Below are 14,486 nucleotides of genomic sequence, written 5' to 3' on the forward strand. Positions count from 1 at the left end.
AAATTGACGGTCGGGACGTAGGTAGCGAGTAATTTGAAAATTCATAATAGTTTCAAGATGCCTTCGTTATTACTGTTGCCGTTGTTGTAATAATTACCTGGTTTTTGTTTGGGTAACATGCTGCTTCGATTGGGTGGAATCATAGTGAGAGGAGTGCTAGAGGTTATAGGGCTAGATCGGCATGCAAAAAGTCGGTTAGAGTCATGCGAGGACTCGTTGAATGCTGAATATATAAGAATTTGGTTTATCGGGTTAGATTCTGAATAAGTAGCAGTTTAACCAGCTATAGGAAATCGTTTAAAATTCCTTCGTTTTGGGAACCGCTTAAAATTCTTGAAAGTTTTGTAGGAAATAAGGAATCGGAAGAAAAATATTAGCTGAGAAAGGCTATCTTGTTGTACGAAAAAAACATTTTTTTTACCTATTTCAACTTTACTTGTTCTGTACCATAAGCTATTCGAGAGACAGAGACATTTTAATTTATTTTTTTAAAAAATTTGATATAATATAATTTGATGTCAATGCATGAATGTATCGAAATATTCATATTCCAGACAATTAAATCACATTTGATTTCAAACCTATTTCATAAGGAGCCCTATGATTTGAAATAAAAAAAGAATGTCAAGACGGCGTTTAAGTTCGAAATATTTAGGGTGTGGTAGTAGTAAATGTTGAGTGTATTGCAACTTGAAAGCAATTTTTAAACGTGTAACGTACTGATTAACGTAGCGTTAAACCTATCTTCAAATCTAACAAAAATGTATCGAGTATCATATTTAAGGTATCGAGTGTTTAATGAGAATACATGTTTTGATTAAAATTATACATCACAACTAATAAGTTAAACACTTAATTTGGAGATTAGAACTTTTCAACAAAAATTCAGATAAATAGGTGATTCAGCTAAATTATATTTTATACGTATTTTTCCAATATTATAAGAAATAGGAACGGTTTTCTTAGTTTCTTCAAGTATGGTGAGTATGGTGAGTAGAATTTAACCAAATAATAATCTGTTGATTTAACATTACATTGCAGATGCTTTTTATGTTATTGTTCAGTCGACAAGGTAAATTGCGTTTGCAGAAATGGTATATGGCTTATCCGGATAAAGTAAAGAAGAAAATAACTAGAGAATTGGTAACCACAATCCTGGCTCGCAAACCCAAAATGTGCTCCTTTCTGGAGTGGAAAGATTGCAAAATCGTTTATAAACGGTAATAATAATAAAAAAAAAGTGGTATTTTACATAATAGGGCTGGGATTTAGAAAGATGTCCATCAGATAAAAAAATTTATACGTATCTACTGACATGGTTTTTAAGATATTTGTATTTAAAGTTTCAAAATTTAACTATATAAAATGCGTCTTTCTCCCATTTATAATGAAAATTACACTTATCTATTTAACTTCTTTGTCTATACCATACTTTATAATAAAAAAAAGGAAATATTATGCCATCAATACAATACTCATCTTTCAGAAATGTTATTATCTTGATAAATCCCGGTGTTGGATCAAGCAGGGATATTTTGATTTTGAAGCGGCGTTGTAGGCTGTCGACTCAAAAAGTATTTGTTTGCGAAAATCTGAAGACTGCTCTATATTAGTTCGACTAGGGAAGTGCAGCCGAAGTCCGTCAACGCAAACGGACCGACCAGGGTTATTTTTTTTAGAAATGTGGCCGAATACAGAAAGGAATTTATCGCGAAAACCAAATTCTATGTTAATTATTTCCTGATGTTGGGGTAGTATTTGTTTTCTTCATTTCTTTTGATTCCTTTGTAAAATATGTAGATAAAGTACACTAATTATTTATTTAACATAAAATAAGTGGGTTGATAAGTAGTAGTAAATTTTTGGAGGATATAGTAGAAAAAAATAAGAGTGTAAAATTCATTATAAATAAAATACCACGTACTTTAAGAGTTGCAATTTTGAACCCAAACCCTTAAGTCAATAAAATCTAATTTTAATCAGTGTCAGTTTGAATGACAGCTATATGCTATAGTAATAGTTGATTTGGATAATAATCCATGCCGAATTTCGTGAAGATACCTTATCAAATAAAAAGTGCTCTTTCAAGGACTTGAGTTTGATCGATCAGTTTGCATGACAGCTATATTCCATTGTTGTTTGATATCAGTTCGGACATATTAGCAGTAACTTAATAAAATAGGAGTAGCAATATTTTGCTAGCAGAAAGAGGAGTAATAACATAATTACCTTGGAAATAAAGCTACTTGAATATTTTATGCAAGTTTTTCGTTTCTGGCTCTCTTACGCATATAGGTAAGTGTTGCAATGAGTGTAATGCATTTATGCTATTAAGCAACGAATTAGTGAAATGTTAGTGGATTTAAACGTTAAAAATAGAACTATAAAATTCATTATAAATAGGAGAAACACGCATTTTGAATAGTTGAAAGTTTTTAACTTTAGATGCAAATATCTCAAAAACCATAAATCAGCGGCAACTATATATATATATTTTCTTAATTTGGAGGACCTCCTCTATCTATACATACTCATTTTAACTCCGAAATCGAGGGATGCTATTCTAAAACTTATAGCTTAAATAATTAAATTCAGCAAACATTTTATTAATTCGTAATCGAAAAATCTTAAAAAAAAGATATACAAATGATCTGAAATTTGAAAAATAATTGAAATGCCACATTACAGCTTATTATCGGGAATATTCTTTCTATTTTATTTTAGATATGCGAGTTTATATTTTTGTTGCGCTATTGAACAAAATGATAATGAATTGTTAACTCTCGAAATCATTCATCGTTATGTCGAACTATTGGATAAATATTTTGGAAGTGTAAGTATCTGAATTATGAAATCAATTATCTGTCTATATAGAGTAGGAAATTTAATCATCGCTACAAATATAATTCCAATTTATCTTATTTTATACCTTGAACATGGTATTTTAAATTTTCCACGAAGTATGTATGTTAACACTCAAATGGAATATATACATATATATATATCTGATATTATACAACTACATATGTATATGTATCAATGATCAGCAGCACAAGCCAAGTCGATTTCACCATACGTCTGTCTGTATGTACGCATAGGTCATCAGTACAACAAGTTTTATCTGTGCAACCTCCGAAACATTCGCATAGAAGAGGTTTTTTAGGCATCTTCTACGATAGTCTGCTTATATGTCTGTTAGACAGTGACCTATTAAGGAGCTAGGACTATAAGTATAACATATTAATCGATTAAATATCAACAGAGGCATATAAATTCCTACTAATTGCAGAGCGCCTGCTCTGGTTAATTCATCTGTTTCACAGTCACCAGGAATATCACTATATTCTGCAACACATTGCCGGGTATTATGGCTTCAGTGTTGTGCTTTTTGTTTGAATACAATTAATATTTTTTTTTTTACATTCACGTTTTAAAAGACACTACGAGTGTAAAAATATAATTATAATATGATGACATTGTAATTTTGGGAGATGATTAGATTAGATACTCAGTATGAATTGCATGAATTTTTCTTACTAAGCATTCTATATTTAGGTTTGCGAATTGGATATAATTTTTAATTTTGAGAAAGCATACTTTATCTTGGATGAGTTGTTAATTGGTGGTGAAATACAGGAGACTTCCAAAAAAAATGTGCTTAAAGCAATTGCATCCCAGGATTTACTACAAGAGGTCAGTACACCAGAAGCATATGACTTGTAGAACTAAAGATATAAAACCATAATATTATTAATAAATGTAGAAGAGAGGGCATATTTTTTATAATAGCTATAGTTATATGTTTTGCATTATATTCTAATTTTGAAGCATTCAAATTTATTATCTGAATATACATTTCCTACACACCAAACTCAACGTTATTCGTAACAATATTAATATTTATCATAACATTCCAAATCGGCTTTCAAGGGATTCTTTACGCCCTCCTTTCATTATTCTAAATGCAACTTTTTTGAAGACTCATTGGTCTCAATAAAGCAAACCTTAAATAATGAGATAAAATTTCAACACTTTTCAAACTTCGACTCCAAGGTAAATTCATACAAGTTGTAAATAAGAATCAAACATGCTATTAGTGTTTGGAGTGCATTTTTTCTGCGATTCTTATTTTAATTTTACGAATATATTCTTCTTATATCTGTTATTTGCTGCAGCTTTCGTCTTTTATGAATTTACCTTACGACATATTAAAGTTTAATTTATTTCTTAAGGGGTTATATGGATGTTCTCGGGCTAAGCTTGGTTCCATTTTAAAAATAAAATATTTTATTCCAAAGATGCATATTTGGGGTACTCACAACATGTCATAAAGCATCGTAAAATCTGAAAATCATAAATTTGTATACTAGTTTAAAAAATGTGTTGTTAGATGGCATAATAAAATAAGTTTACGCAAATACAACTCTGAACGCTATGTTTTCGGATCGTTATAACTTATAACTTTATGAGACTATGTGAAACCCCTTACTGTATTTTGCAAATGTTTTGTGAAATAGGCTGACTTTGGAAACGTTCTACTGCAAAGTATCGATTCGGTATAACTGTAGTATTCATGCATCGTCGATATGCAACAACAAACAACATTGCAAAATGATGCGTTGTATAATTTAATGTTGTGTAACATTTTAAGTACAAAGTTTACTTTATGTTCTGTTAATGCGATCGTATAAAAATAAAAAATTATAACATTTAAATCAAATAGCTTCATTATAAATAATTTCTTCAGTTTGGAGGTAGGATTAATATGGAATTTGTTCATCATTTAAATATTTATAAAAAATAAATTATATTCTTGCCATCATAATTGTGTTTTTTTTTTTGCCAAAATCTCTGAATTTAATGCAAAATTTGATTTTGATAAAGAAAAAAAGCATCAACTTTATTGTGATCTTCGATGCGATGCAATTCAAAACATTATTCAATGTAACAAATATTCCGGCTGCATTACATAAAATTATTTTTTGTTTGAATGCATTGCAATTGACGTTTTCGAAGTCCGTCATATTCAAAACTCGAATCTTTAGTCCCAGACTTTGTAAATTATATCTCGAAGACATGCGCAAATTTTCATTAAGATCGGTGCATAATTCACAAGAAATCTTGACAACTGACTTTAAAAGTATAGTTTCGAGAAGCACGACAGTTTTAAGTGACTGTGTACATAATTGATCTCGGGCGCATACCTGTCCTCAAGGCTGCATCTCCAAAACTATACATTTTTTGAAGCCGCGAAACTCATGTAAACCCTTACCTTATTTTAGATTAAATGAAAAAATGTTGCACATTTGTATTTCACACTATTGAAATGTTAGAGATAATTCGAATTTTAATATATTAAACTATTTACGGATGTTATTAATATTGTTACATAAATGAGTTGATTACATATACATATGTTATTAGATAAATTGTTATATTACTTAAAGGAACTGTATTTATTTATGTATGTATTGACTTCATTGTTATTTCCGTTGTAATGTTCTGCATGCATGCATGCTTAAATATTAAAATTGTCTGCGTGAATTAAATGTTTCTTATAACAAAATATTTATAAATGCCCTAATTTCTAAAAGTAATGCATATGAAGTTCTATTATTTGCTTAGCAAAAATTTTTTAAGTATAATACAAACAATTACCATATTCACTTGTTATTAAAAGAAAAGTGTAAATTTTCATCAGTGTCTATGTTTTTTTGGCATAAAAGCCTTCTACGACAAAATTTATAGCTATATTGTAATATTTATGGCGCAACGTTCAAAAATAAAAAGAACTTATTTGAGTGTATAAACGCGTGACAATTCGTTGTAATTTATTCAGCAGTTATATATTTCATAAATAATTGGTTATGCTTTGTACATTTTTCTTGTTGCAATATCCACCTTTCAGATTAAAAGTATAACTCTTTTAGAATAAATCTTTCGTTAACAGTAATATTCGTGTTAATAATAATTATAATTATGGTCGCAAGGTTTTTGTTTTGTGTTTTTTATATGCTTAATTGAATATGGATTGCACGCTGTATGTAATTATCGAAGCCATCTCTATGCGCTGTTAGTCTCCAATATGCATTTTTCATTAACTGTCCAATTTATGTACATAAATTAAACATATTTATTAACAATGTTTTAACCTCTTTTTATATTATTATAATTCATTACAATTTATGCTTACCCCGAAAAAATGACGAAATCGACCAACTACAACAGGATTTCAATGAGTATTTAAATTAATTTAATATACTTATTCAATTTATTACTTATGCACATTAATGTATAATGGTATTATGTACATAACATACTAACCTTCGTAGGGTTTAATACACTAAGTACCAAAGCTACTGGTTTGGTTAAAGTTGAGTTGTTAATTTGTAAATCTTAAACTTTATAATTTACATATGTACATACATACATAATTATATACAAAGGATCATACGGATAAATAAAAGTATAAACTATGAAACAACAATCTATTAATATCAATACCAAAGCGTCTATTGGACGACAGTCAATTCTACATTGCCGGAATTGCACCGGATTTAATGATGGTATATGCTTTTTTAGCGATCTAATCTCTTTAGATCGGTAAGTAGAAATGTAACAAAAACTCAACCCAGAATTAAGTCTGAGGCAGATGCTGCATCTGAATTTCACTCACTTTGAGTGATAAACGTAGCAACGGAACGAACTCAGCGAGGCATAAGGCATTTACCATCACATGTTACTTTCAATTATGCTAGACAATATTACATCGGTATGCGGTTTCGAAAATAAATGTCGTCATGTGTGCTTTTTGCTCGACTAGTGTCATTTTCGAACTAGTGTAAGAGTGTTGCTAACTAAGCACCCCACACTCAAACGTGACGTTCTGGATATTGTGGCAAGTTAAATTCCTACCTATCCAGAATAGACCCTGACATACTCAATGTATGCCCTGCATGCAACGAGTCTCCGCATGACACTGACCACCTCTTTGCATGCCCTACCCTTTGGTCCGACCCCATCGAAACAGCGCGTTTCCTGGACCTCCCGTTAGAGGACGTCGACGACAACACTGCTAGCCCCTACCTTCCTAAAGGGGATTGAGAAACCCTTAAAACAACAAAAACAACAACTCAAATGAGACAACTACATCAGCAAGTATTGTATAATAAATAGTGCCGACAGTAGACGAAAAAACAAAAAAAACGTATTTCTTTGAAAATTATTCTTGAATTTGCCTTGGCAGGCCAAAATTTACAGCATTCAAGGGGATACACTAGGAATTATCTCAAAAAATCATCTTAGATTAGTTCTTTCTATTTCTGTTTATTTGCTATATTTGTCTTGACGACTGTGCCAGAATCAACTACATATGTATGTTCAAAAAGAAGTTAACAACTATTCCTATTTTTCTAGCTTTTTTAACTTTGTCTCACTTGCTTACGAATACCGAATATAATAACTACTTATGACATTGACACACAAAACGTATGCATGTCTTACATGCAACTAGTTACAATAAACACTATTTCTCATACCCTTCAAACCTACTCATCTGATAACCTGGACCACATAGGTTCGATGAAAACTTTCTCTAATTTTCTAGGGTTTCGATATAACAGTTCCAGCAGAATAATTGTAAAATAATTTTCATTAGTAAATTATTATACTGAATCTACTGTTTGTTTACTTATTTAGTTTTTACCCTGCCGCTACTAATTGTTTATTAAAATCAATTTATTCTCTTAACCGTATTCAGATGATAATTTATTTATTTGTACATCTTATTTATTTTCTTCATAGTAGATCCATATATGTATAAGTAAATGGTCAAGATTTATTCTTGCAAATATTTACATATGGGAATACTTTTACATAAGTACATAGTATACGTAAGGTATTCATTAAAATTCATTACTTGCGGTATAGGATTCATCGATGAAGTTAATGTTAAAAGGTTGAGTAATTCATAGCTTAACTAATAAAAAACAAGTAAGGAAGGGCTAAGTTCGGGTGTCATCGAACATTTTATACTCTCGCATCAACTACCATATTTGTGTAAAGTTTTATTCCGCTCATCATCATATTAGAAGGAAGGAAGTTGTGTACCGATTTCACCCATATTTCGTACATGTCATCAGGGTGTTAAGAAACTATTATGTACCGAATTTCATTGAAATCGGTCGAGTAGTTCCTGATATATGGTTTTTGGTCCACAAGTGGGCGACGCCACGCTCATTTTCAAATTTGAAAGAAAGCCTGGGTGCAGCTTCTTTCTGCCATTTCTTCCGTAAAATGTAATGTTTCTGACATTTTTTGTTAGTCGATTAACGCACTTTTAGTGATTTTCAACATAACCTTTGTATGGGAGGTGGGCGTGGTTATTATCCGATTTCTTCCGTTTTTGAACTGTATATGGAAATGCCTGAAGAAACGACTGTATAGAGTTTGGTTTACATAGCTATAGTAGTTTCCGAGATATGTACAAAAAAATTAGTAGGGGGCGGGGCCACGCCCACTTTTCCAAAAAAATTACGTCCAAATATGCCCCTCCCTAATGCGATTCTTTGTGCCAAATTTCACTTTAATATCTTTATTTACGGCTTAGTTATGACACTTTATAGGTTTTCGGTTTTCGCCATTTTGTGGGCGTGGCAGTGGGCCGATTTTGCCATCTTCGAACTTAACCTTCTTATGGAGCCAGGAAATACGTGTACCAAGTTTCATCATGATATCTCAATTTTTACCAAGTTACATCTTGCACGGACGGACGGACAGATAGACATCCGGAGTTCAACTCTACTCGTATCCCTGATCACTTTGGTATATATAACCCTACATCTGACTGTTTTAGTTTTAGGACTTACAAACAACCGTTATGTGAACAAAACTATAATACTCTCTTTAGCAACTTTGTTGCGAGAGTATAAAAATCGAAGTAAATAAATTAGACATTTGTTTAAAAATTTACGACCAGTAATAGAATCAAGAAGAAGAATAGACTTTGTCCCATATATGTATGCAACCCTCCGTGCAAATAGTTTGGGTAAACAAAACCTACAAAATAATTTATCTGAAAAAATTGGCTTCATTCACTCCCGAAAGAATGTGTGTTGTACTGTGTGATCGTTTTTGTTGTTTACTTTTATAATTAAAAATATGAATATCTGTAAGTGAGTAACACCAACTGTATTTGTAAATTTTTTATTATTATAATATTATATATTAAATTAACTATTACACCTTTTTTAGTTCATTGCAATTGTATTTATGAGTTATGTATGACGCTAAACAAAAAATACTGATAGAATACTTTTACTTAAATAAAATATATGTGTAAATAATATATACTCAAGTACTATATGACATCGACGATTTGATCGAAGCGACCCGGATAAAAATAAACATAATTTTAGATTTTTAATACATTAGTATACTGAGTAATATAAATGTACTACATACAACCTGTTAATGTTAGATTTGCGTTGAAGACTTTGCAGTAGATCCCAAAATTTTATCACCAGTAGACTATGTATTGTCTCTAATTTATAGACTCTTTAATTATTATTATGAATCCAATATTTCCGGACAAGCCGACATCACATTATTATATACTTATTTTATGTAGTTATATTCATTAAACTAAAAATATCGGTTGCTTCATTTAATGCCATCTGTCATATTTGCTTATGTATGGATGAAGAGGTATTATACACTCTTACTTTGTTTTTTTTTTTTTGTGTTTTTTTGTACTTTAGGACGAAGCTGTTGAGGGCACTTTAAGAGACATTGGACTACTGTAAAATGTTGTAAGAAATTTACCATATAAATACTAAAATTCCGATCTTGTTTTGAATTTACATTTAGTAGTTTAATGATAAGGGTCATTTAATAATTTTAATATTGTATGTACATATATATAAAAATAATAAAGCGAATTAAGAATGGTTTTAACGAAATCAAACCGAATATCTGAAAATAAAAGAAATTTATTAACGATATTTTTTGTAGCAGTGATTATGAAATACATATGTATGTACATGAACTGAAAGGGTTAGGGGTAGCCAGAGGCACGAATAAATGAGAATTTTTTGCTATTAAATCGTGTTATTTTATAAAAGTAGTAATATAGCATTATTATAGAATGTGTTGACATGAAGCCACGAAAATTTCAACAAAAAAATTAATTTCCAAAGTTATAGTTGTTTGTGTTGAACCAGTTCCAAAAAAGATACTTGCGGCGACAACCATAAGTCCTTGGAGATTCATCTAAAATCAATCGGACAAAAAAAAATAGTTTTATAAATAGATAATACTGGGCCTGATCATCGGAGTCTTATTACCAAAATGGCGGCCTCAAGAAATTTTTGTGAAAAAATCAACTAGAAAGAGAATCAACTGAAAAATTAACTAGCTTAAAAAAATCGAAATTTTTGAAAAAATATCTTTCGATCAGGCCTGAGTTTATTATGTATTCTAAAAGCTGTATACATTTCATTAAAATCTACTGAGCGGTTTTCGAGTTACAGTTGTCACCAGTTCAGAAAACATAGTTTTGAGAAAAATGCGTTTGAAGTTTTATTTGTCGCATAACTCAAAAACTAATTATCGGATCAACATGAAATTTTCAGAGAATATTACGCTTAACGAAAATGCAAAAAAAAATTAATTATTTGAATATTCTGACTAACTTAAGACTTTGAGTACTTTTTGCTTTTTTGTTTCGGTAAAAAGAGATTTTAATCTGTTTCATCAATTGTATTTAAATTGGGGTTTAAAATTGCAAAGGAATGCGTTATATAATTTTTCGATGCCGATTGAATAATTTCTTCATCAGACTCATTATTTTTCCATGGCGATAGAAGTGATATTTCCTTGGCTCTAAAATATTCCGTTTTTCAAAATCATCTGTTACAAATCCGCCTGAGTAAATATCATTGTTCACCTCAATTCTATCTCTAATAGCAATGTTTGAAGTAATAATTACACGCGGTGAGTTCTATGTGTTCAGTTGTTTATAGAGGGTTATATCTTTTCCCCAAAAATTCAACTTAGAGAATCACGTGGCGATTTAAGTTCAGTTTATGGAAGAAAAAATTTATGAAATTTTATTTCTATTGCCAATTCAAAAGTTCCAGTTATAGTGGCCATACACGACACACATGTCGTTCGATCGGTATGTGTGCGATTGCGGTTTACTCGTGTATGGGCTTGTGCGCATTCCGATCCATGTTCACGAAAATGCTTGATTTTTTACGATCGGTGTGCACACATATGTGTCGTGTATGGCGCTATGTGCACACAAAATCTCATTTCTCTCGCCGAACAGAGAAGATCGCGGACGAACAATTTCTAGGTTTTATAGTTATATATTTGAACATCTTTCATAAATTTTTTGGATACAAAATCTTTGATATTCTGCCTTTGGGAAGCAATTTCCCAATGCATATCGCATGTGCATTTTTCGGACGGCGGGTAGGATGCAGGTCGCAATGTCTATCGGAAACAAAAAATGCAAGGAGATTCATATGTTTTAATAATTTATCTTCGAGTTAAACTAAGAAAATTCCCTAAATAAGTGGACAATTTTACAAATGTTTTAAAAATTGAAAAAAAAGTGGTTTTTGACCAAAAAAAAGATTACTTTATGTTGTTTAAAAATATGTTCAAACCTGTTTTTTTCAGTTTTTTTTAGTTTAAATAGAAGATAATTGTATGCCAAAGATAATAAACTTTGCCCCAATTCCATAAGCGCTCATATACATATCTGCTAGACGCTCGGTCACTATTTCCCTTCTAGCTTCTATAATATTTCGAATTCCCATCTATAACTTTGAGGACACATTCTAAGATAATTTTTAAAGAGATTTAAGGAAAAAAAGAATTTATTGATCTTAAAAAAAATGGCAATTTGGCAAACGAAAAGTGATAAATATAAAAATAAAATTGAGAAAAATAAAAGTTGGAATGACTTATTGACGAAATACAAAGAAATATATAAAAGTGCTAGAATAGAAATTATTTCCAAGAAATGTTCCGCTTACCTTACGCACATGTTCCCTGTGTGAAGAACGAACGCAAAATGGATTTACATACAAATGGCAAAACAATTTCATACAGATTGAGCGCACATGTATGGAAACTTCGAAGGCTTTTAAAATTTTTTTCCAATAAAATGAGAAAAATAAGACATAAATGAGCAAAATGTCAACTGGCAAAATTCAAAAGGTGGAATGGGTGAAACTCTTTATTAGATTTAATAATGTTTAATGGTTTAATAATGGGTCTACTGGCAAGAATTTTCAATCGAAAATGTTCATACGATCATTGATACCGTCGATAATCTGCTCAAATTTGACAAGTTTGAAAAATGAAATAAATTGTCTCAGCTTTTTGGTTCGTTTTTACAAATATTTAAAATGGATAGAATAGCATTATATTTGAGTGATAGAGATGATGAAAATAGTGTAAACATTCGTCGTGAGCGTAGAAATTTGAGGAACATTTCAAAAGATGCGTTGGAAAGTGAAAGTGAGTTGAACTATTTAAGCTAAAAAAAATAACATTTTATTTACATACGCAAACAAAAGGGTATTTATATACATTTTGGGGGAGGGCCCATGGCGTTTCACTTTTCTGAAGTGTCTTCCCAAAAAGCATTTATATCCACGGGGGCTCTTTGAGAAAATCCTTTAGCTATGTCTGGGTGAAAATTCATTATATCTACCAGTACTTCAAATTGATTTTAACTCCAAAAATTATGTTGGTATACACTGTTGTTTAATTATAATTATTTATGATGTATTCCTTGTAACTTAAAATCTATAAGATTGAATGTACGGAAGTTTCAAATTTGACTGTTATATTGTAAAAAATTCTAACCGGAACGAATCCAAATTTATATACCATACATCCAAATATTGTATTCGCCTCAGTATTCCCAAGAACGGTTTTGGATAACATATGTACATATACACATACATATGTATTTGAAATAGAACAGAAGTGCACGAGTAAAAAAGTGTTTAGGGGATGAAATACAAACCGAACGCTGTCGATCCTTTCAATCATTGAAGTATGAGTATGTATCATTTCGGGTATTTTCTGCTAATGCGAACGTTCATAAACAAATCATGTATAAGCTGATCGCTAGTGATTGAAAGTTGTTCTATATCGCTGACTTGAGGACAAACGTTGAAGTTCTCTGGTATGAGCTAACCACCAAATTATTGAGCATAATATATGGACGTTGAAATAGTACGAAATTTTAAAAAATTGGTATTATGAATAAGCTTAAATTATTTATTAAAATATTAACACTTTGTTTTCATTTAAACTATACATAAAAGGGCATACATATGTCCATATATACACTCCATCCTAACTGTAGTGTGTATTAATTTGTTTACCTGTAGTTTTTGTATTGGTTATTTGGTTTATAAGTTATTATTTTTTATTATTTCTATTTCACTGTACATTCCTCCTGTACAATTTTGTAATTTGAATTTGTATTTAATAAATTCATCAAAATACTTTCTCTGATGCTGTTTCTTGAGGCCTCTATATCTAACTAATGGATGTCAAATTATTTGTTTGCCTAAATATATACTGAAAATGTTTGTTCTGTGTACATACTATATGTATGTATACATGTATATTTCTGTTTTATATAGTAAACACTTTCATAAGATCTGACTACTTATTTGATTATACAAACACTAAAAATATATGTAGCACTATTTCTTCCCTACTACTTAATTTTCGTACTACTTGTCTTTTAATGGTTGTCATGTGATCACACTGGAAGTTTTTATGTACAAACACTGTAAGTATATGTATGTATTATTATTTATTTTATATAAATTTAGACAAAACTGTTTTACAAAATACTATTGTCATACTCTATTTTAATTTCAAATTTGCACTGAATTTTATAATAATATTTAAATACCTCTGTTTCTTTGGAACTTTATTTATTTGTAAATGCCTTATCAACAGATTACGGTTTCAAACTAATTTCGTCGTCTTATGACTCAAATCATTTGCTATTCATTTTAGGACGAGACTCCGCAGGGCTTTTTTGACGACCACGGCCTCGGATAAATAAATGGTTTATAGATACAATAATTCAGCTGAGACTTTGACATTGCATTAAAAATAATAAAATATTATCATCATTCCTTAATATAAAAAAGCAAACAATTTAGCAAAAAAAAAAAAATACAAAATTTATAAATAATAACATAAATACGTGAATTCTCGTCATTGTTAATGCTGAGAGATTACAATTATGATGCAACAGCAACTGGCTAAGATGACGATATTTCTTTGAAATAAATAAGTGTGGTCAACTTTTTAAAAAAACTTTTGATTATTTATTTCACTAACTCATTTAGCCTTAAGAAATGTGCTCTTGCTTACAAATACAACTTTTAATCACAGAAATATTAATTTGTTAGGTATGAAATCGTTTCGTTTGTGTAACA

General features: G+C 30.4%; 1 protein-coding gene across 5 annotated transcripts; it reads left to right on the forward strand.

Moving 5' to 3' along the window:
* Positions 1-805: 805 nt before the first annotated feature.
* On the forward strand, positions 806-14,364 carry LOC108966288 (AP-1 complex subunit sigma-2). Of its 5 annotated transcripts, none has more exons than XM_018929088.1 (5): positions 806-989; positions 1,042-1,220; positions 2,725-2,833; positions 3,556-3,693; positions 9,759-9,969. In XM_018929088.1, the coding sequence occupies exons 1-5, from the start codon at positions 978-980 to the stop codon at positions 9,801-9,803; spliced, it is 483 nt and encodes a 160-aa protein (XP_018784633.1). In that variant the 5' UTR covers positions 806-977; the 3' UTR covers positions 9,804-9,969. The 5 variants fall into 5 exon arrangements, with proteins under 5 accessions (XP_018784633.1, XP_018784636.1, XP_018784632.1 ...); XM_018929091.1 differs by lacking the exon at positions 9,759-9,969 and adding an exon at positions 6,229-7,744; XM_018929087.1 differs by lacking the exon at positions 9,759-9,969 and adding an exon at positions 14,059-14,364 and having other exon boundaries at positions 809-989.
* The last annotated feature ends 122 nt before the right edge of the window (positions 14,365-14,486 follow it).

Source organism: Bactrocera latifrons, unplaced genomic scaffold (assembly GCF_001853355.1).
Source record: "Bactrocera latifrons isolate USDA-ARS-PBARC rearing strain unplaced genomic scaffold, ASM185335v1 scaffold_158, whole genome shotgun sequence".
Lineage (NCBI taxonomy): Eukaryota > Metazoa > Arthropoda > Insecta > Diptera > Tephritidae > Bactrocera > Bactrocera latifrons.